General features: G+C 46.7%; 1 protein-coding gene across 1 annotated transcript in view; it reads left to right on the top strand.

Annotated features, from left to right (window-relative positions):
* Positions 1 to 24,150, top strand: part of FHAD1 (forkhead associated phosphopeptide binding domain 1) — a 133,766-nt gene that overhangs the window by 37,678 nt on the left and 71,938 nt on the right. The window contains exons 4-7 of the mRNA XM_024749888.1: positions 3,093 to 3,363; positions 13,014 to 13,123; positions 16,208 to 16,444; positions 22,937 to 23,060. Coding sequence (XP_024605656.1) covers positions 3,093 to 3,363; positions 13,014 to 13,123; positions 16,208 to 16,444; positions 22,937 to 23,060 — 742 coding nt within the window. The remainder of the gene's footprint in view (positions 1 to 3,092; positions 3,364 to 13,013; positions 13,124 to 16,207; positions 16,445 to 22,936; positions 23,061 to 24,150) is intronic.

The following is a 24,150-nucleotide window of genomic DNA, read 5'->3' as shown; positions in this document are numbered from 1 at the left end:
TGATGTGAGTCTTTTTCTTATGTTTGCTTTTCTCCCTGCCTGTTTCGTTGTAGTTACCAGCAGCAATTTCTGAGAAAACCTTGACCTTCCCTGTCATAGAGCAAGCCGGCAAACTAGAGAAAACCAACTTTAACCGTCCAGCTAAAGCTACCCTCAACCAACACGCTTCAGAGAAAAAGAAAAACCCAAACTTTATTTTTTAATTTTTAAACCCGAAGAGCTTGGAGTCTCTGCTGCATTTACACATCTTTCGCTCCTTCCCCCTAGGGGCCCTATCGTTCAGGCTCTGTGTGCTACAAGCGACAGAAACCAGCTCTAGCCGGCCTCCGGGATAGAGCACTTCAGGGTAGCACCCCAGCCAGGGCTCAAAACCAGCTTCCTTATCTTCCCCACCATGTTCACAGCAGCATAGTTACAATAGCCAAGAGGTAGAAACCACCCAAGTGCCCATGACGCTTAATGGATAAACAAAATACACTCTAAACTGTGTGATGGACTATTATTTAGCCTTAAAAATGAAGGAAATTCTGACATGTTACAACACGGATGGACCTTGAGGACATTATGCTAAGTGGTACACCAGTCACAAAAAGACAAGTACCATGTGATTTCACTTATCTGAGGTACTCGGTACTTAGAGTAGTCAAATTCATAGAGACAATGTTGGTCACCACGGGCTGGGTGGCAGAGGGAATGGGGAGTTGTTGTCTAATGGTGATAGAGTTTACGTTTTGCAAGACGCGAAAGTTCTGGAGATCCATCTCACAGTAATGTGAATATACTTAACACCACCGAACTATATACTTTAAAATGGCTAAGATGATAAATTTTATGTTGCAGGTTATTTACCACAATTTGAAAAATAAATAAACAGCTTCTCTCTCTCCATGTCTGGGCTCCACTCCCTCATGCTGGCTGCATTCTGAAGTCCCGCCAGGTCACTCCAGATCCTGGTGTCCAGCCAAGTCTTCTTGAGTCTCCTTGACTCTGATTGGATCACTTGCCCCACCACTGAACCAATCAGTATGGCCAGGGAGTGTGATTGGCTGATTGCTTAGCCCCACCCACAGCAATGGGCCGACAGATTGGGAGAGAGATTCCTGGAATTTCCAGAAGAGCCGGGTGGGTTGTAGCCTGTCCACTACAGCAGTGAACCACTTGAGGCGTGAGATACGACCACTCCCTTTAGCACCCTGGCAGTTAGTGGGCAGTGAGGCACATCTACCTCAGCATCCCAGCACAAAAGGGATTTCCTACGACAGTGAGAGGCCCGCGTACCGCAAAAAAAAAAAAAAAAAGGAATTCCTCCACACTACCCGTGGTCCCTAGATTTGTTTTCTAGCAGGCGGGGGTAAAACATATTTAAATTTCCCCCTTCCCACCTTCAGCCCTTTCATTCGATAAATCTTTATTAAATAGATGAGGAAAGGTTATAGAAATGATTGAGGCAAGACAGCCCCAGAGGAGAGGACGGGAAGGGATAGGATGGATGGAGAAGTTAGTGCAAGGCAGGAGCAGGACACCTCAGCTTCTGAAAGGAGAGAAAGGAAGAAAGCTTAGGTGGAGACCGAGGTGCCCACACTGGAGAGAAATTCGAATCTTCACATAAGGTAACAAAGTTCTGGAACACTGCCAAGTCCTTTCCTGAAACAGGTTTCAACGGGGCCAGTGTCATCATAAATGCTGGGCCAGGTGTCATCAGGCAATTGGAGTTTGATTTTCCTGAACAGTATTCTCCCTGACTCCAAAAAAGTCTTCAGGGGAATTCACCGGATTCTTGACTTGGCTGGGAAAGACTGTAGCTAAAAGACTGGTTTGGGAACCTGAGTGAGTGGAGAACCTTCCTCTTGAATACAATCCAGCTGGAGCTATAGGAAGTTCTGTCTGCCAGCGCTCCTATTTCGGAAGCATTCTGTCCTGTTTCTCATTATGTGTCTCCGGTCTGAAGAAAGCGAAACGTGACCCGCCACAGGCAGCAAACCTTTGAACTTAGCTTCTTACTTGAAAAGTGTGTTTTTTTCTGCCAAGGGACTGGGGGCGGGAGGGGGGGGCAGAGGAGGGAGAGAGAGACAGAGAGGGAAAGAGCTTTCCAGAACCCCAGTCCCACCACCCTCTCCACCACCACCTGAGCTTGGTGAATTCCTTAACCTCTCCATGCCTCATTTGTAAGCTAGGAATAAGGAGAGCTCCTCCCCGGCAGGGCTATTGTGAGAAATCGGTGAGTAATTACAATAAACGGTAGCATTCACGATGTCACGGTTTAACCACTAGGCTCGGGGTGGGCCGGCCACAACAGCATTAACCAAGACAAAGCCAGGTGTCAGCACCTCTCAGCACTTGCTTCTCCCGGTTTAGATGGATTTTGATGTGCTCTCTGTTGAAAGTAGCTACAGACATCTTCCGCTGGGTCAGATGAAAAAAGGTTCCCTCGATAGATATTTATGGAGCGTCTGCCAAGAATCAGATGTGGCAGATGTTGAGGATCACAGGTTAATGAGCCAGTTGGGGTGCGAGTCAGTTGGGGTGCCGGCCACCCCAGAGCTCTCGGCTTTGGGGAACAGACGGAATGGGAGTGCCAGAGAGACAGTGTGGATGTGTGTGTCCTGGAGAGCTCATTCATTCTTTCAACCAGTGTTTAAGGACCTACTCTGTATGTGCCGAGGGTTTATTCTAGGAGCTGAGGACACGGTGCTGAGCAAGGTAGACAAAAAGCTCTCACCCTCGAGCTCGGAGGTGGCGTTCCACCAGCTCAGACGCTCACTACCATCTGTGATCCTGGGAAAGTCACTAGGTCTTGCTCAGCCTCGGGCTCATCACAGAGCATCAGGGGTATTAAATGAGGTAATGCATGCGAACCTTTTGACTGGGTGCCTGGCACGAAGGCTGCACCCAATAAATGGTGGTGCAATAGTGTGCAAGGTGACCCATGGTGGGGACCACCATCCCAAATTTGGGGAGAGTCTGGGAGGGCTTCCTGGGAGAAGTGACTTATACGCTGAAATCTAGGGCAGCAATTATGTCGCCGGGACAGAAGGGTGAAGACCACCTCAGCTGCTCGTAACCTCCCCTGACCCTCTTGTCTGCCCCTGCAGGTCTCCTTCCCATGCGTGAGGGGCCCAGCACCTTGGCCAAGGCCACAGCCACCTCCGGCCACCCAGCAACCGAACCAGTCACCCTCACCACCACAGACCCCCTTCCACCCGGGCATCTGGCCAGCGCCAGTGCAGAGGAGCTGGTCCCCGGGATTCCCCGGGCCCCCCATGGTCCCACCTGCCTCCCACAAGCGGCCCGTGAGTGCCAGCGGGAAGATGTTCTCCTTCGTGGTGGACAGAGCCGCCCACAGGGTTCCCATCATCAAGCAAGGTACTCATGGGTGCTTCCATGGCGGCTTAGGGGATGGGCTTTTGGCTAGGAGGATGGGTCTCGGTTTCTGCTTTCCCCCTTTTTTAAAAAAAAAATTTTTATTGAGGTACAGTTGATTTACAGTGTTGTGTTAGTTTCAGGTATGCAGCAAACTGAATCTGTTAAACATATACATGTATCCACTCTTTTTTAGATTCTTTTCCCATATAGGCCACTACAGAGTATTGAGGAGAGTTCCCTGTACTATCCAGTAGGTCCTTCTTAGTTATCTATTTTATATATAGTATTGTGTATGTCAATCCCTCTCTTCCAATTTATCCCTCCCCCCTCTTATTCCCGGTAACCATAAGTTTATTTTCTACATCTGTAACTCTGTCTCTGTTTCGTAGGTAAGTTCATCTGTACCTTTTTTTAGATTCCACATATAAGTGAGATCATATGATATTTGTCTTTCTCTGGCTTTTGTTCTCTGATTCTGAAGTAGAACATAATCAATTGTGAAAAAATTGGGGTAAGCAGAAAGTTAGAAAACAGTAAAAGATAAGCTGTCACGCTTATCACCGGAGTTCTCCCTGTTGACTTTTTGGCACAAACTCCTCCAAGACTGTGCTCTGCCCATCTGCACACGTCAGTACCTCTGTGGTGAGTGTGTGTGTGTGTGTGTGTGTGTGTGTGTGTACATATATATGAATATGTATGAATGTGTGTCAGAATCTAAATTTATATACTTCGACTCAGATGTACAGACATATTGGTAACTGAAATCCCTCTTGCCTTAGGAGGTTTTTAAATATTTTATTACCATTTTACAGGTTAGAGGAGACTGAGGCTTATGGAGAAAATTACTTCTCCGGAGGTGATATATTCAATCTAATCTAATCTAACACTTTTCAGTCAAATTTGAGGCTGGTTATCTCAGTGACTGTCACTCACAGCCTGGTCACTTTGGGGACACACAGCCATCAGGGTTTCCTTCGCCCCCCCTCCCCACCAGAAGGCCACATGGCATTTGGGGAGGAGAATTCCTGTCTGTCACCATCCTCTTGGCCTTGCCAGCCTTACTGGCGGAGTAGCTGGGTGGACTTAGTCCCTGGCATGATTCCCAGGTTTCTTCTGTGGCCACTGGTGTGAAGGTCCCATTCTCTGTTTTCTGCGTCCCAGCACCAGACCCCTCTGAGTCCCCAGGTCTCTCGATGCCTCCACACCCTTCCCTGGTCTCACTCAGGACCACTCACCTAGTCACCTCCCTCAGCCATTCAAATAATAGTTATTATTCTGGGCTTCCCTGGTGGCGCAGTGGTTGAGAGTCCACCTGCCGATGCAGGGGACACGGGTTCGTGCCCCGGTCCGGGAAGATCCCACATGCCGCAGAGTGGCTGGGCCCGTGAGCCATGGCCGCTGAGCCTGCGCGTCTGGAGCCTGTGCTCCGCAACGGGAGAGGCCACAACAGTGAGAGGCCCGCGTACCGCAAAAAAAAAAAAAAAAAATTATTATTCTGAAATATACAGACTAAGGAGCAAATGAAAGGTATCTCTGCAGTTTACATCATCATCATCACCTAAGGAACGCTCATGTACCTACCACCCAGTTAAGAAATTACTCAGCCATTTCCCCCCAGCATTTTAACGTGAAAACTTTCAAACATACAGCAAAGCAAAAAGAATTTTACAAAGAACAGCTCTCCTCCTAATTCTACCGCTAACACTTTGCTATACTCTTTATTACATTTCTGTCTACCCATCCTTCTTGTCCTGCATTAATCCATCTTATTTTTTGATGCATTTCAAAATAAATAGCACACATCTGTAGTCCTCCCCCTAGATGTTTTAGCACATATACCATTAACTAGAATTCAACATTTTTTGTCTCCTTCATGTAAAATTAACACACAATGTGTATTAGTTATCATGATTGCATAACAAATTGTCCCCAAACTTAGCAGCCTAAAGCAAAAATCAAACATGTGTTATCATCTGTACGGTTTCTGTGGGTCAGGAACTTGGGAGCAGCTTAGCTGGACGGCTGTGGCTCAGGGTCCCTCGTAAGGCTGCAGTCATCTGAAGGCTTGACCTAGGCCGAGGATCCAGTTCCAAGATAGCGTGCTCTGATAGCTGTCAGCAGGAGGCCCCAGTTCCTCACCACATGGGCCTCCCCAGAAAGTGGCTGGAGTGTTCTCATGATACAGCCGCGGGTCCTCCTGAGCAAGTGATCCTGGAGAGCAAGATGGAAATTGCAGCATCTCTCGTGACTAAGCCTCAGGAGTCATGCCCTGTCATTGCTGCAATGTCCTGCTGGTTACGCAGGGCGTCACCCTCCCGTGTGGCAGAAGACTACACACGGGCCTGAAGACCAGGAGGCGGGGGTTATCGGCAGTCACCTTGGAAGCTGGCTACCCACAGCCTGCCCTCGGGTCCTCAATGATTTACACTCCTCCTCCTCTCTCCCGAGGCCCCCCAGAATCTCACCCTATTAACAGCATCAGCTCAAATTCCAGAATCTCATCTAAATCAATGGGGCTCATGGGTGTAGTTCCTTAAGTTCAGCTCCTCGAGTCCTACTTCCAGAAATCTGAAGACCAATGAACCAAGTGTCTGTCCCTCACACACCCAGCATATATTGGTGGGACAGACATAGCATAACTGCTACATACACTCCTCTTGTTCCAAAAGAAGAAAAACAGGAAACACACAGGAGTCACTGGCCCAAAGCAGTTCTGAAATCCAGCTGGGAAAATATTGGCAGTTCCTTGATTGGGCTTCAGTCCAACTCTTGCCCAGAAATGACTTTCCAGGGCTCTTGGCTCTGCCCCCTGGTCCCTGAGTTCCACCTTCTGAGTCGTCCTACCTTTCCTATGAAAGGTATCACATGTATGTGGCTGCATAATTTTATAGCCTGCTTCCTGCCTGTAGAAGCTTGGAGGTCCAGACGCTTCTTTTACTTTTGTGGGTCTCTGTCAGTCTGAGTTGGCAGTGCGTCTTATTGGGGTTCATCCTACTAGGCAAAACCCACGCCCACAGATTTTTTTGACACAAGCCCTTCCACCATGGGCTTCTGCAAAGACTGACAAAGGACAGAAGCTTCTTAGAAGCCCAGTTCTTTGACCGAAGGGTTCTCTTGGACACTGCCCTGGATCTGTATTCTTACAGATAGATTTTACAACCTATCAAATCTATCTTACAGACAGATTTTTCTTACAGATCGATTTTACAACAAAGGATTTTACAACCACACCCTCAGCTTCTTCTCTAGACTGTGTTTTCTTGAGAGCGCCCTTGATTTGATCTTTGCCCAGAACCTGTTTCTTGCATTTCATTTGCCACCTGGAGAGGCAGGGAATTTTCAAGCCCAGAGCACTGCCCTGGTTTAACAGCCCTTCCTTTAACTGTCTGTCCCCCTCACATTTCACTATAAGTAGCAAGAAGTAACCAGGCAGCACCTTCCAAGACTCTGTCTGGGACTCTCTTTAGCTTGACCACTCAGCCTCATCACGAACATTTTCTACCTTCCTCATGACCACAGGCGACGTGTTATGAAACCTTCTGCCACCACCTAACAAGGATCCCTTAACCCCAGTAACATTTCCCTCACTTTCCTGGAAACCTTCCCTCACTGCCTCCTCAAAGGCCATCGGGCTTCTACTAAGACTATTCAGGCTTTCTCAAAGACTCTTGGCAAGAGTCCTCCAGCTTCTGCCCACTGTTCCATCCCAAACCACTCCACATTTTAGGGTTTTTGTTAAATTTTGCATCACTCCTTGTGCCAAAACCTGTATTTGCTACTTATTGCTGCTTAACAAATTACTGCAGGATGTAATGGCCTAAAACAACAGTAAACATTTATTATCTCATAGTTTCTCTGAGTCAGGAATTTGGGAATGGCTTAGCTGGGTGATTCTTGCTCAGGATTTTTCATGAGGTTGCAGTAATGGTGTTGGCTGGGGCTGTGGTCATCTGGAGGCTTGTCTGGGGCTGGAGGACCCATCTCTAGGATGGTTCACTCACATGGCTTTTGGTAAGAGGCCTCAGTTCTTCACTAAGTGGACCTCTCCATAAGTTGCTTGAGTATCCTCAATGACATGGCTGCCGGCTCCTCCAGACAAGTGGTCCTAGAGAGTGAGGCGGAAGCTGCAATGTCTTTTATGATCTAACCTCAGGAATCAAACTCTGTCATTTCTGCAATATCCTTGGTTACATAGATAAGCTTTGTTATGGACTGAATTGCATTCCCCCAAAATTCATATGCTGAGGCCTCGATCCCAATATCGCAGAATGTGACTATATTTGGAGATAGCGTATTTAAATAGATGAGTAAGTTAAAATGAGATGATTGGGTGGGCCCTAATCCAAGGGCTGGTGTCCTTGTAAGAAGAGAGAGAGAGACGCCAGGGATGCACGTGCACAGAGAAAAGGCCATGTGAGGACACAGCAGGAAGGCGGCTGTCTGCAAGCCAAGGAGAGAGGCCTAACCCTGCCCACACCTTGATCTTGGACTTCTAGCCTCCAGAACTGTGAGAAAATGAATTTCTTTTGTTAAGACCTCCTGTGGTGTTCTGTTATGGCAGCCCAGGCTAACTAATATAAAGTCCATCCAATATTGGAGAGGATGATGCAAGGGTCTGAATACAAGGAGACAAGAATCAGTGGGGCCATCTTGGAGACTGGCTACCACACCATGAAAGGTATAGATCTTGAGCGTGCTTACTGAGTTTTTACGGTCGTGTACACCTATGTAAGCCGAATTCCTATCAAGATATATCACCCCAGAAAGTTCCCTCATGTCCTTCCCCAGTCAATTCCCAGCCCCAGGCCCCAGAGGCAACCACTCTTCTGAATTCTTTTCCCGCCATGGATTAGATATTCCTGTTCTAGAATCTCAAGTACACAGAACCAAGTAGTACATGTTCCTTTGTGGAAGGCTTTTCTCACTCAGCATAGTATTTCTGAGATTCATTCATTTTGTTGTATGGATCATGTTCTGTTTTATGAACATATATACAGGGTTGTATTTTTTTTTTTAATGCATCCTTTGGACACATGGCACATGGGCTGTTTCTTTTCTTTTCTGTTTTTCACTCCGCCATTTAAATTTTTCCACTGTAATCACCAGTTTCTCCAGTGCGATGTTGAAATTGGGGCCTCTCTAAAGGACTTGCATTCCCCCTGGAGAAATGAAGGATGAGTCGTATGGCTTGGAGTCCCTCACATCTACCTGGGCTCTATCTCCTCAACCTCTCAGCCAGGTCTCATGTTTCCAAACGTTTGCCCTCGTTCCCCTGACTCTCTCCCCATCCTCAGAAAAGGACTTTCATCTTCCCTTGTGATGGGGAGTTCCTTCCTGTCTGGGCCTCTCTACTCCACGCTTTAGAGAAAACTCTGTGCTCCAGTCCTCCATGCTGTCTCTTGACAGAAAAAACTTACTTTTAAGGGTTCTGAGAAAGCTCTTTCCTCTCTTAGCAAAGCTGGGCTCTTCAAATTAAATTGATTTACTGTTAGACTGTCATCTTGCTTTAGACTTGAAAAATTCTATTTGAAAACCCAAAGCCAAGGACTTATTTATTGCAGGTCAGGTCAGGGTTTCTCAATCTTGGCACAGTGACATGTGGGGCTGGATAACTCCTTGTTATGGGATCTGTCCTGTTCACTATAGAATGTTTAGCAGCATCCCTGACTCCTACCCGCTAGAGATACCAGTAGCAACACCACCACCACCACCACCCACTAACTGTGGTACTCAAAAATGTCTCCAGACATTGCCAAAAATCAAAACGTCATTTTGCCTGGGGGCAAAATCACCCTGTTCTAGTTAATACTCATCCTTCCTTTTCCACAAGGCAATAAACCATCAGCTCCAAGGCCAAATCTTAATGGCCAGAGCTCATGGGAGGTGGGGAAGAATTACTGAGAAAAGAAAATATGTGGAGTGACTTATTAAAATAGCATCTTGATTCATACATTTTCCTATTAATGGGATCATATGAACCTAACATAGGCAACCTCCTTTTTTTTTTTGGCCGTGCTGCTCAGCTTGCGGGATCTTTGTTCCCCAGCCAGGGATGGAACCTGTGCCCCCTGCAGTGGAAGTACAGAATCCTAACCACTGCACTGCCAAGGAATTCCCTACCTGATTTTTAAAATTCAATAATATATCATAAACATCTTCCCACTTCAATACATTTACTGCATAGTGGTTAAAAGCATAGGCTCTGAATCCAACAAACTTACGTTCATCCCTTGACTCTACCACTTACCAGCTGTGTGTCCTTGAGCAGGTGACTTGACATCTCTGTGCCTCATATCTCTCACATATAAAATGGAGATGGGAATAATAATGCCTATCTCACTGGGTTGTTATGAAGACAAAATCGTATCCTGCCTGTAAGTGCTGAGCACAGCGCCTGGTGCATAGCGAACATTCAGTAAATATTAAAATTTAAAAATTATTACCTAACCACGATTGTTATTTAACTTTTATTTACAACTTACAATGTCTTAAAGACACAGTTAAGGTGCACACATACTGCCCTTGCTGCAGACTGGTGATTATTGGAGAGCACCAGGACAGCTGGGGGTTGTTAAAATATTAAAGTAACTCCCCTGCCGTTTGGCCAACAGCTCACGCCCAAAAATTCTTAAACTGCCTGTGTCCCCGTATCCGCCGTCCCACCGCCCCAGCCCTCCCGACCCTCCCTGGGGCTTCTCCCCACTGGGACCTCTGAAGGATCCAGAAGCTGGAGTTAAGCCGGTTTGGTCATACATGGCCCTTAGGTTCTTTTTCATAAATAACAGTAGCCGGTAAAGAAGTTTGGGGCGGGTGAGGGGTAACTGCTCCAGCACCTCCCTACCTGGGTGTAAGGAAAGCGAGTCTCAGAGCAAATTCTAGCCCCACAAAGACTTTGAGTAGACACACCATCCCCAGTAAAGGGACCCCATCGATCAGGCTGTTCTGTAGGTTTGATGAAGTCCCCCCTCCGGCCATCATCTTGCAGGGAAGGGTCCCCTCGAGACAGCCACGACAGGGTCGCAGAGGCAGCTGGGGTCACCCCTAGAGATGGCATCAGACGCCAGAGCTCTAAACTGAGACTGGACAGGGGCGCAGTTAGGGTCAGACCCCGGGGCCCTCCCTGGGGACACAGGCCAGGCAGTACCTTCCTCCAGTGGGAGCCGATTTCTAGCATTCAGCATACCAGCTAAGAGGCCACCCTTTTACCAATAAGAACCCATTTCTGGCCTTCAGTTTGCTAACCAGGAAGACTCTAGGGGTCACAGCTGCCTCTGGACGGTAGCCTGTCTGATGTAATACTGCCCGGCCACACCAGACCTGGGAACCACAGATTCTGGCAACTGACTGCCCCAGCCTGAAAATTAAATGGCCGGCACACACGTAGCATCAAACAGACTATGCTGAATGTTTAGAAACTAAGCCACAGGCCTGTGACAATCCTTGATGCGCCACAGGGACCCCCCAGAATTAGGCTGCATGACATAGTCAAGCCTGCACCAGAAGACGATTTTTAAAAAATCTCTTTTCTCTATTCCTTTTTTTTCCTAGCCCAGTTATAGATGTTGGCAGGAAAGGAGGTGTTTGTTAGGTCAGGAAGAAGGGGAAAATGTTCTGGTTCTGTGCTTTCTGCTACGGCAGCACCAGCCCCAGTGGCTGCTGAGCATCTGAAATTGTGGCCCGTGCGACTGAGGAACCAAACGTTTAATTTTAATTCATTTAAATTTAAAAACTGATATGTGATCCAGTTATTGAAAGGGTCGAAGTCTGTCTGGAACATGTCGAGTTGGCGAATCGACTTTTTCGACTCTAAGTTTTTGTGGAATCTGAAAACAGATCAAGTCTTCCTCCTGAAAATTCAGTTTCCAAATTGAGATGTGCCATCAGTGTAAAATAAACCCCAGATTTCAAAGGCTTCATACCTCGAAGAAAAAGAATATAAAATTTTCTCCTTATTTTTTGTCGATTACATGTTGAAATGATATTTTTTTTAATGTATTGGGTTAAATAAAATTTATCGTTAAAAAATTCATCTCTTCTTTTTACCTTTTTAACGCGACTACTAGAAAATTGAAAATTGCATTCAGTAGCTCGCATCAGGCACTGCTGCTGTAGTCAGTTAGGACTTAGCTGCTCAGGACCCAAGAGGGTCAGATGGGGGCAGTGAGCTTCAAATAAAAGTTTTCTAATCATGGACCTAGTTGGGGAGGTGGAGGGAGAGAAAATGGGCAGCTGCTGAAGTTCCAGGCCCTTCTGTTCCTCGCGCCCCAGGAAACACTGTGGCCAGGGCTGCTCATTCAACACGCAAGGCTGTGCGTTCTCCGGGCACCACAGGCCATCAGCTATGTCCACTAGAGGTTCTGGGGTCCAAAAACAGGTTTGAGACCTGGCTGGGGGGCAGGAATCTTTGACTCTAAAATGCATAAATAAAAAATGCAGAAGCAAAATGAATAAATGATTGAATGAATGTCCACAAACATGACGGTGCGTGCTTCATTCATCATTAATGTTAATACTCATTAAAGTTTCATCACCTTTGAAAACAATTTCTTCAGTTTCTCACTTCACAAGAAGTGACTGTCCAGAAACCATAGTCACTTGGACATTTAAAATACGCCGCCTGGGCCCAAGTGATCTCACAAGTAGAATTATAGAAATCTTTACAAAAGTTTCTACACCAATAAAAAAAAAAATGTATTCAGTGTTGATGTGAGTGAATTGCGAGATGTCTGATGTGATACAGAGTGGGGCCCCCAAACATAATGCCATACTCCCCGAAAGTCATATAAACAGCCCTTGTAACATTGGGGTTAATAAGAGAAAAATTAGGAAAGCTTAAATGTCTATCAAGTAGATCCTAGTTAAATACGTTTGGCACACTTGTACAGTGGACCACAATGCTACCATCGAAAAGAACCCGGTACAGCTACAAATACTGACATGGGAAGATGTTTTTGATGTTGTTAGCTGAAAAGTAAGCTGGAGAAGAATCTCTGTCATGTAAATCCATTTTTGTTTTTTGAAAAGATATGACTGCGATAAAAAAAATATAGCTAACGTTTAGTGCTAAATGCTCTACATGAGGGGTCAGCAAACTTTTCCTGTAAGGAGCCAGATAGTAAATACTTTAGGGTTTGTGAGTCACATGGTCTCTGCTGCAACTACTCAGCTCTGCCTTTGTAGCTGGGAAGCAGCCATAAATAATATGTAAATGAATCACTGTGGCTGTGTTGCAATAAAACTTTATTTACAAAACTAGGCAGAAGGCCAGATTTGGCCACAGGGCCATAGTGTGCCAACCCCTGCTCTATATCATTATTCTATTTAATCTCCAGATAGCCCTTTATAGCAGAGACTATCAGTGGTCCTAAATTATATATGTGGAAACTAAGGCTTAGAGAGAGTAAATGACTTGCCTAAGGTCATCAGCTCTTATGCGGCATAGAAAAAAGTCTGGAAAGAGACACATCACAGTGCATCTGTGCAGTTAACACTGGGGAAGAGAAATGAGGCAGCTCTTACCCTTTCCAGTACTCCTGTAATGCTTTCATTGCATAAGTCTCATGAATGTGAAGGTTAATCTGAAAATATTCTTTAAGACTTTGGGGAAACTCACAGTCTCCTCTGCATTCTCTGTCAACCTTGTGTGTTAGTGTGGACCAACGCCGTGGAACTGTCGGAACGATCAGTGGCCGAGGAAATTCCTGGGGCAGGGTTCTCCAGAGAAATTTTTGTGGACCAGGACCTGGCCCAGCACGATAAGGTGAGGGGTCTTGGGGAAGGACGGAGCTACAGCAGCAAGAGGGACCATGGAGAGATTGCCACTGCCTCTTGTTCACTGTGTCTCAAGGACTGACTCTTTTTCCTACTTCCAAGAAACCACCTCTTCCTCCCAAGACATTCAGCCAGGTTTGGCCATTGCTCATTTTATCCCAGACAACATCTACAACTACAAGGTACTGAGCACCTACTGTGTGCTGGGCCACGTCCTGTGCACTTGACATTTATTAGCTCGTTAATCTTCACCAACTTCAATATAGATTTTATCACCCTCACTTTGCAGATGAGGAAACTGAAGCTCAGAGAGGTTAAGTAATGTGTTCAAGGCTGCCCAGTGCAAGGAGCAGTGTTAGGATTCAAACCAAGTCTGGTTAACTTCTCAGAGGGTACTTCTAACTCCCACACAGTAATCACTTGGTCAACCTTGAGTGATGGAACAGTGATGCAAAAACACGTTCCTAGCAGGAGCAGGTGAGCACTGAAGTCAGGGAGGCCTGGGCAGAGAGACTCGTTAAAGAACCAGAGAGGTTTAAAGCAGGGATGCGAGCAGAACAGATGGATTCAAGCCATCCTGGGAAGGGCCCAGGTCAATTTCTCCCCGCTTAGACACGACCTGAAAGTTACTCTAAAAGAAGCAGTCTATAATATCTTGCTTTCCTTAAGGGCCAGGGCCTGCTCCCACAGCAATTCTCGGAGTTTGTGAGGAGCAGACCTACCTGGGGTTCTTGTCAGACACGGAAATCCAAAACTTCAGGAGGCAGGGGGTTCCAACTCAGGCATCCTGGGACCAGACTCTGAAAAATGTTGCAGAAAGGCGAGAAGCCACGCTCAGATTCTGTATTTATCACTGTGTAACAAGCCACCCCAAAACTTAGTGGCTTAAAACAGCAATTCATTATTCCCCAGAATCTATGGGTTGACCTGGCAGGTTCCTTTGCTCGCGTCCCCTGGCCTCACTCGTGCAGGCTCAGTCAGCCGCTGGCTTGGCCAGGCTGGTGGTCTCCATTGGCCTCCTTCCCACATCTGGGGCCTCAGCCAGGATGCCTGGACTGGTGGGCCCCTTTCTGCATGTGGTTTTTCATCACAGCACAGTGGGCTCAGGGTTCCCAGGGGGCCAGAGCAGAAGCTGCACAGCCTGTAAGAACTTGCGTGGAGATCATACAGCATCACTTCCACTCCATTCCGTTGGTTAAAGCAAGTCACAGGGCCAGCCCAGACTAGAGGGTGGGGAAATAGACTGGATGGCAAAGCTGCAAAGTATTTGTAGCCACTTTTCAACCTGCCTCAATTTTAACTTGGAAATATAGTGCAACCACTATAAATTTTTCTATTTATAGAAAATTTTTATAAGCCATTTATAATTTTTTCTATTTATAATAGAAATAATTTTTTCTATTTATAAGCCATTTATACCCTGACTTGCCAGGACTCCTTCAAGTGACAATAAACAAATTAGCTTGAGGGGGAGCATTTATTAGCTCATCTTATTGGAAAATTTAAAGGGCCGCTAGCTTCAGGTATGGCTAGATCCAGGAGCTTGAATGATGTCATCCGAACACCTCCCCACTACCCATCTCTCCCCTCTGTTTCCCTCAGAGTCTGGCTTTCTACGTAAGGCTGGCTTTGTGTGTTAGAAAAGACAAACTCCGGCAAACAAGCCTACATATTTAAAGTTTGTGATCCAAAAGAAGGCAAGACCCTCTCCCTCTGTAATCGATGTGTGAAATCTCTGATTGACCAGCTTGGGCCACAGGCACACGGGGAGGTGGGACAGGAAGGAGCAGGGCACGTGACTGACAGTCCTACCCAGACCACATGGAAGGAGGAACGCTCCCTCCAAGAAGGGCAAGGGGACCCTCACCAGGAAAGCAGAACCCATGGCTGTCCGCTGCCCTCTGCAAACTTCTTATATTCCAGCACTGGCACGGGGCCTGGCACTTAGCTGCTGCCCGATGAATGTTTGTTGCATGAAAAATGAAGCACCTGGCTGATCATAACAGGGTGAAGCGGGGGAAACTGCCCAGGCGTAGGGAACATGTCTGACGCTCTCTCTTGAAGTTTGGCCACCAGCGTTCACAAGGGCCCAAAGGAAGGCCCCTGGCAGCAGCTGGCAATGTCAGACAGGCTTTCTCATGAGCGAGACCCTGTCCTTCCCCAGGTCACGGAGCTAGCAGGTCGTGAGGCTGACTGGACGGCTCCCCTGGGAATGAGCTGGCCTAGAAATTGCCCGTTTACCTCCTCCTGTGGCTGCTTTGGAAAAGGCCTCTGGGGCACTTTTCTTCTTCTTCTTCAGTTTTTCTGACATTTTATTGATAACTTCTGGTGAGAAGTTTGGGGGAATTTTTTTTCCTTTTTTGGAAAACCTAACAAATTCTTTGGCTGCAGAGCTTTTTCACTGGAGAGACGGAGGGCAGGGTTAATTATACCTGTGGGTAAAGTCTAGCAGCAATTTTGTTTTTCCAGCCGAAAATTTACATGAGCCCACGCAAAGAAATCACCATTCCTGTCTCATTTACTTTCCAGATTCAGTTACCTGGAAAAAATTCATACATGAATAGCCAAAAGAGGCAGGAAGTACTAGAAGAGAGGAAAGGGAAAACAAATATTTCAGAATGTTTTAAGTTAAAAAAAATAACCCTCGTTATAGGCAGAATGTGGTCAAACAGAATGTTGTTTTCCTGATTACCTTTCCTAGGTCCCCAGTGTGCTAGGCTGAATATTACAAATGAAAATATTATAAGTAAACTTTCTAGCAACAAAAGTTCCCAAGTGGGATGGTTGTTCTTAGTATGAAAGTATAATTCTCGGGGAAAGGAAAGTTTCCGTACCTGTGAGGTATAGACATCCATTACAGGAGTCTGTATACAAGTACATCATTTTAACCAAATTCTTGTCTCTATGAGATTTTCCAAGCGACAGAGATAGCCTTGAAAGTCTGCTTTTTCCCTCCCTGCCTGCCCTCACCTTCCCAAAGAATGATACCATATTTTTCCTGTATTTCTTTAAATGGGCTCAGCCTTACACCCAGACCCACACCTAGTAAATTTCCCATCTGGCCTCCACCCAGGATGAAATAATTCTGCTGCTGGGAAAAGAAGTCAGCCGTCTCTCGGATTTTGAACTTGAATCCAAATACAAAGACACCGTGATAGCAAGCCTGCACAACGAAGTGGCCAACCTGAGCCAGAAGCTGTTGGAAACAGCCACCTCCAGGCAGAAGGAGAGGGTGATCCCGCCCAAGTTTCAGGTTCCGCATGAAGAGGACGATGCCCAACAGAGAGAGATCCAGAGCTTGAAAGACCAGGTAGGGCTCAGAGACAAGTGGGTCGGGGCCTTGGGGTCACAACACAGGGTGACAGCTCTCAGGGAGAGCCTGGGTGGAGCCACCCGGGTAGTTAGAAATGAGCAGTGAGCATAGCATGGTGGAGAAGAGTGCAGATCCAGGGAGTGGAGGGTTGGCAGGTTTCTAGCCTTATAAGAACAATATTAGATTTGATTAAGTGCCTACCGTGTTCAGGCCCTGGTGCAGGCACTTTTGGTGTATTAGCTTATTTATTTATTTATTTATGGCTGCATTGGGTCTTTGTCGCTGCGCGGGCTTTCTCTAATTTCAGTGAGCAGGGGCTACTCTTTGCTGCGGTGCGCGGGCTTCTCATTGCAGTGGCTTCTCTTGCTGCAGAGCATGGGCTCTAGACGCGCGGGCTTCAGTAGTTGCAGCATGAGGGCTTCAGTAGTTGTGGCTCGCAGGCTCTAGAGTGCAGGCTCAGTAGTTGTGGCCCACAGGCTTAGTTGCTCCATGGCATGAGGGATCTTCCTGGACCAGGGCTCGAACCCGTGTCCCCTGCATTGGCAGGCGGATTCTTAACCACTGCACCATGAGGGAAGTCCCCGCATTAGCTATTTAAACCTCAGTCTTCTGACACATGCCATTCTACAGATGAGGAGACTGAGGCAGGCTCAGAGATGCCCAGGAGCTCATTACAGCTTGCACAGCAAGTGAGAGGCAGTGATGTGATTTCAGTTCAGCTCTGCCATCTTGTACACCTCATGCTTTCACACCCACTTTGCATTTCCACCCAGCTCCTGTCACTTCAGTGGTCTCTTCTCACACCCACCCAGACCCAGCCAGAAAAAGCTGGAGATGGGGAGAAGGAACCCCACAGTGTTCCAAACACTGAGGCCTTTATCAAACCCTGAAGGCAGCTGTTGGTTCATTTACAGGGAATTTCACCAAAAATTCTCCACCCAGAATGTCTGGATTTACCAGTCAACTTCCTTTCTCCTGAAATTAAATCCAAAAAAAAAAAATTTTTTTAAGTTTTAAACAACTACTTTAAAATTGGCCATTGATCTTGTACATAAATTATATCTCAACAAAGTTAATAAAAAAGCAATTGGTCATTGATGAATTTTGGCCTCAGTGCATAATTCTGCTTAAAACCGTAGTCAGATTAGGTTCAAGATGGCAGAGTAGGAGGACGTGCGCTCACTCCCTCTTTCGAGAGCACCAGAATCACAACTAACTGCTGAACAATCATCGACAGGAAGACACTGGAACTCACCAAAAAAGATACCCCACATCCAAAGACAAAGGAGAGGCTGCAATGAGACGGTAGGAGGGGCGCGATCACAATAAAATCAAGTCCCATAACTGCTGCGTGGGTGACTCACAAACTGGAGAACACTTAGACCACAGAAGTCCACCCACTGAAGTGAAGGTTCTGAGCCCCACGTCAGGCTTCCCAACCTGGGGGTCTGGCAACGGGAGGAGGAATTCTTAGAGAATCAGACTTTGAAGCCTAGCAGGATTTGATTGCAGGACTTCGGCAGGACTGGGGGAAACAGAGACTCCACTCTTGGCGGGCACACACAAACCAGTGTGTGCATCGGGACCCAGGGGAAGGACCAGTGACCCCAAAGGAGAGTGAACCAGACCTACCTGCTAGTGTTGGAGGGTCTCCTATAGAGGCAGGGGGCAGCTGTGGCTCACCAAGGGACAAGGACACTGACAGCAGAAGTTCTGGAAAGTGCTCCTTGGCATCTAAAAATCTCAAATAAATAATCTAACGTTACACCTAAAGGAACTAGAGAAAGAGAACAAACAAACCCCAAAGTTAGCGGAAGGAAAGAAATCCTGATGCATCTAGAGACTGTCATATAGAGTGAAGTAAGTCAGAAAGAGAAGAACAAATATCGTATATTAACGCATATACGTGGAACCTAGAAAAATGGTAAAGATGAACCAGTTTGCAGAGCAGAAATTGAGACACAGATGTAGAGAACAAACGTATGGACACCAAGGGGGGAAAGCGGCAGGGGGTGGGGAATGGTGGTGTGATGAACTGGGAGATTGGGATTTACATGTATACACTGATGTGTATAAAATGGGTGACTAATAAGAAAAAAATAAACAAATAAACAAACATTTTTTTAAAAGAGAGAGAAAAATAAAACCACAGTCAGTGCTTGGAGGCCTTGGTTCTCTTGTTCTCTGTTTACTGTCTTTCCCTTCTGTAACCGATTCTAGGTACACAGTCTCAGTCCTAGAAATGATGCTCTAGAAAGGACACAGATTGTGTATGGTGAACCTAGGAGATTCTAGCAGGAAACTGTAAGTTCCATGAAGGCAAAGGTTGGGCCCAGTAATCTTCTAGAACTCTGTTAGGACCGTGTCTGTTTGTTTGTTCCTTATTCATCCATCCATCCATCCGTCCATTCATTCAAATAAATATTTGGGGGGGCCTATCCCGTGCCATGCCCTCTTCCAGGCTCTAAGAATTCAGCAGAGAACAAGACAGACATGAGCCTTCCCCCTGTTATGCTCTAGTGAGGGAGACAGAATAAACAAGTAAACAAATACATGCTCTAATATTTAAACGAACTGATGACTCTCCTTCGAACCTGGTTTTGAAAAAACAATGAAAGTAACAGGTCCTATAGGAATTATTAGTGCAAACAGCTACCTTGACATGTAGCTGACATATTAATGAGCATCTTTTTCTTGAACTGAGCCCAATTTTGCTGAAATATTCCCTTCAGTTATTCTCCCATTTCAGAGCTTTCCTGAGAAAATGACATGCCTTTTTCAGGTACATGGAGGAGGCTGAATTATTCCCACATACCTTTGTTTTTTTTTTTGGCCGTACCACACGGCTTTCAGGATCTTAGTTCCCCGACCAGGGATCAAACCCAGGCCTCCAGCAGTGGAAGCACGGAGTCCTGACCACTGGACCGCCAGGGAATTCCCCACATACCTTTTTTTTTAATAACTGAAATATATTTGACATGTAATATTATATAATTCCCACATATCTGTGAATATCAGCAAGTCACAATGTGAGTATTGTTTAAAGTGGCTGCCGGTGTCTGGGGGGAATAATGTTTCTTTACAAAGAAATTATCTAGAAATAATTACACTGCTGTATCATGCTGTTGCCTCCCCCACCACTGGAGCTTCGCTTGTCACTGAAGGAGAATATTTTATAACAAGGCACATATGAACCAGAGGCTCCCCTGGTTTGCACTCAAATCGAGTTTCATCCACTGACATTTTAGTTTCTTAACTATTCTACTACCTGCAGAGCATTCCACCAGAAGTGTAAGCCACATGGCAGGTTGATTTATCGTTCTGATCACTTTATGTGTTTTCCTCGGTCCCCGAAGGTGTGTGCGTAATGATTTGCTCTCAAAGATCTTCGATCCGCTACAATATCACTAGAAAAGTCTTACCTCCATGTGCTCTTATATGCCTGTGCTAATTGGAAGCCAAATTATTATCTTGAAAGAATCACTCCTCCTAGCACTATTAACTTTCTTATAATTCAGTGCCCATTTTATTACACAGCTTAACAGACATTAAACATCTTGGAACTTATGCCAATGACAAACGATATGGATATTTATTTTGGTAGTAAAAGTATCAAAGAGGTTTGAAGACTCTTTGGAGTTTTCCAGCAATCCGAAATCCTAAAACTCTGACGCTTAGATTGAAATATTTTAAGTCTGTCAAAAGCACTGGAGTCTTAGAGGGGAACGTATGTTTTCCCTTCTGGAAGTTTGTCTCTGTGTGTTCTATCTCTGGTATCATGTAAATAAAAGCATTACGCTGAGAAGAGCTTACAAACACTTTCAGTGTTCCCAGGACCTTTTTTGGAAAAGTTGTATTTCCCCCCAACAGAGAAAAGTAAGATGTGAAAGAATCTTTTTACTCAAAGTTTCCAAAGCACAAACATGCAAAAATATAGCCTTGGGGAGAGTGGGGGGCAGAGTGGCCTGTGTCCCCGCGACTTCTAGCATAGACCCCCCCAATAATGTCTCAGGTGCCCCAGGGAAAAAGAAGTGTAACTGCCCCAAGTGTCATAGACTCTGAACCATGATGGTGCATGAAATGAGTCAGAAAACTTGTGAGACCTTGACGCTTCTGTTAATTCTACCAGAGTAATAATGACAAGATTTCCAAGGACACAAACCAAGACTAAAGGCTGTGAGCGCCATCTGGTGGCCATGTCACCACGCCCAAACCCCATTACCTGGGCATGCCCACCCCCTCCCCTCAACCACTTTTTTTTTTTTTTTTTAATGTGATGCCCGCAACCTGGTCTGACGGTAAACAGGGAAATTCCTGTATTTCTTCTTTTGGAGGGATTATTTTTATTTAAGATACTGAGTCTCTATTTACTCTTATAACAGTTATTTTTAATTTAATGCAAGTTTTTAAGTTTAAAAAGGGAGCTGCTTCTACGAAAAATGCTAAGAAATTATAGTGGGGCTAGCCAAGAGACATGGGAAAAATAGCGGTATATGAATGACTGAAGTTTAGGAACTCTCTTAGGGTGAGGTTGCCAGATAAAGTAAGGGCACCCAGTTAAATTTGAATTTTAGAATTTCGTTTTAGTGTGTGTCCCAAATATTGCATGGGACACACTTGCACTAAAATATTATTCATTATCTGAAATCCTATTTTAAGTGAACATCCTTTTTTCCTCCCCTAAATCTGGCAAACTTACCTTAGGAGAACAAAGAAATTGCACCCAGGACTTCCCTGGTGGCGCAGTGGTTAGGAATCCGCCTGCCAGTGCAGGGGACATGGGCTCGAGCCCTGGTCCGGGAAGATCCCACATACCGCGGAGCAACTAAGCCCATGCGCCACAAATACTGAGCCCTCGTGCCACAACTACTGAAGCCCATGCTCCTAGAGCCCATGCTCTGCAACAAGAGAAGGTACTGCAGTGAGAAGCCTGTGCACCGCAACAAAGACCCAACGCAGCCAAAAATAAATAAATTTATTTTTAAAAAAAGAAAAGAAATTGCACCCTTCTCCTTGTCACTTCCATTTTGATATCAAAACAAGCTAGCTCTTGTCCCGTCTACAGATTACGTGGCATTTACACGCCAATAAACGTGTCCCTGTGGGAGTACTGAGGGCTGACACCTGAAAAATCACAGGGCAAAGGCCCACAGTGCACCCTGAGGTGGGAAAGGCCTGGCCACTCAGAACAAACACTCTGGCCGCATCAGGTCGAGAGGGAGGGGGTTCCGGGCCCAGCTCTCTTTCCTGGCCTCTCGGGTACCTGCTATGAGGAGGCCGAGGCCTGGCAGCTACTTTCGGGCTCTTACCAACGTTGCCTTTGATGGAGAGCCGTCCGCGTCCCGCGTGTAGACCTAGACCCCTGGAGGGGGGCCCGCCCTCGAGGGGGCTCTGAGCCATGGACTTAGAGGGTGCTCACAGCAGCATTAGAGCCGGCCTGTGGTCCTCCCACCCACGATTTCTGTATTTCCTCTTAATAACAACCACACTGGTGTTTAAGTGAGCCTGGCAAGGCTTACAAATGCACACATAAAGATTACCAACCACCTTCCCCAGAGCCAGACGAGGGAAGCAGAAGCTAAAGCACCCCGTGGGTAGTCAGAGGAGAGGACCGTCCCAGCTCATCCCCCTGTACCATGTGCCAGGCATGATCTGAGCACTTGTACACATGCTAACTTATTAAAAGACTTCTAACAATCCTATCAGGTTGGGACTACCATCACCCCACGTACAGACTGAAAGAAAGGAAACAGAATATGGTGTCCTCCTTGTGTTCACAAAGCCCGTAAGTGGCAGAGACAGGACTTGAGTCCGGCCCCCGAGTCCATGCCACGCTTTACAGCCTCCGACTTCTCATGTGCATTCCTAGAACCACCTGGGAAGGAGGAACCAGGCAACTAAAGACTGGGTTTGAATCACACTCCCCCTCTGACCAGCCGCGGGATCCCGAACAAGGGACCTCGCCTCTCTGAGTCTGAACCTGCTCCCTTGCGAAATGGGAACATTAATGGGACCATCAGCCTTCAGCAACGCTGTGAGGAGTATCAGTGTGGCATGTGTGAATGGGCTTTGTAAACTCTGGAGCGTCCTGTGAGGTATAAACTATCCACTATTGTCATTAGAGGGAGTTCATTTTATAACCTGCTCCCGCCTCTTGAACTTTGCTGTGCATCCCGTCAGTGCTGGATGATCCAGAACCAACAGCTGGTCTATTTACGGCTGACAATCCACAGGTCATAGGAAGACAGCGGTACCTGAGCCCCCGGGTGGCCATGGAGATAAGTTTCGCGTCTCGATGACCTATGACATGGTGGTCACTGAAGGAACAGGCCCCCTCCCGCCCCTTCCACTAGTTACAACTGAAAAACTTGGTTTCCCCAACACCCCGACCCAAGATCAACCCGACTCTTTGCCCAACGTTGGAGAAGTACCGGCATGTCCTGCAGGCCTGGCTGGCCCCCTCTGACCGTGTGTTGCCTCCTTCCACAGATCAGTGCCCTACAGCAAGGCTACAGCCAGGTGCTGTGCCAGACCCTGTCTGAGAGAAACTTAGAAATCACATCCCTGAAGAACGAGGCCGAGAACTTAAGGAGGGAAGCCGCCATCACATCAGGTGAGGCCCTTCTGCCTTCGGGCCCCAGGGCTTCTGCCCTCCCCCTGGAGACATCACCAGTCAACCACCACACCTGTGCCCGTGACCTGGGTGCAGCCTCAGGGATCACCCGTGTCGGTGCCTCAGAGTTCTCCCCCAGTGGAGGTTTCTTGCCACCCAGTTCCGAGGGCAGGGCCTGATAAATATTTGAGAGAATGTTATCTCTTGGCTACAAGGTCTCCTGAACACTGGCCCCACCAGGGAGAACACAGTTCGCCTTGTGGCTTGGGTGGTTCCACAAACCAGCCTGAGTGCCAAATAGAGCGTGGACAAAATGGGGTCACTCTTTTAAGGCACCCTTTGTCTCAGCCATTTCAGCCGAGTGCATTTGGGCCCAAGTGAAAACATTTTCTAATTTTATCAGAGGTGGTTCCCTGATAAAGGGCTTGGGTGGGGAGAGGGGCAGCCAACACACAGCTGTGGCTGAGCTTCGATTCCCTGGATTCCTTCAACATGTTTATTGAGCACCTACTAGGTGTCAGGCCCCGTTCCAGGCTCTGGGGAGGGAGAGCCAAGCAAGTCAGTCAGATTCCTGTACTCACAGACTTGGGAGGGGGTGACAGACAATAAAAGTAAATGGATGAATAAACAAGCCCACTTCAGAGAGCAGTGGTGCTGTGGAGAAAATAAACTGTGTGTCGTGGTGGCCAGTGCTTCAAGGAGGGAGGCCAAGGGAGAACAGCTTAGTGGGTGTGCAACCATGGAACTCAGGTGGGGCTTGAACCCATGGGCTGGGACTCGAACCCAGTCAGAACCCACTATCTTTTAATCGAGATCTCACATCTGATCTCGGGACTTAATAAAGCTCAGGTTCTTTATGTCTCATCGCAGAAAGAATTCAGTGAGAGACAAAGTAAGAAGTGGGTTTATTTTCCACAGACAGAGCGTGGGCCATCTCAGAAGGCTAGAGGCCCCCAAATATGGGGCGGTTAGTTTTTATGGGCTGGGTAATTTCATAGGCTAATGAGTGGGAGGATTATGAGAACTCTAATATTTTGGGGAAGGGGCGGGGATTTCCAGGAATTGGGCCACCGCCCACTTTTTTTTTTTT

This window comes from Neophocaena asiaeorientalis, unplaced genomic scaffold (genome assembly GCF_003031525.2).
Source record: "Neophocaena asiaeorientalis asiaeorientalis breed wild unplaced genomic scaffold, Neophocaena_asiaeorientalis_V1.1 scaffold275, whole genome shotgun sequence".
In the NCBI taxonomy this organism is placed as follows: Eukaryota; Metazoa; Chordata; class Mammalia; order Artiodactyla; family Phocoenidae; genus Neophocaena; species Neophocaena asiaeorientalis.
Note: the sequence above shows the minus strand (reverse complement) of the source record. Positions and strands in the feature narration are given on the sequence as shown.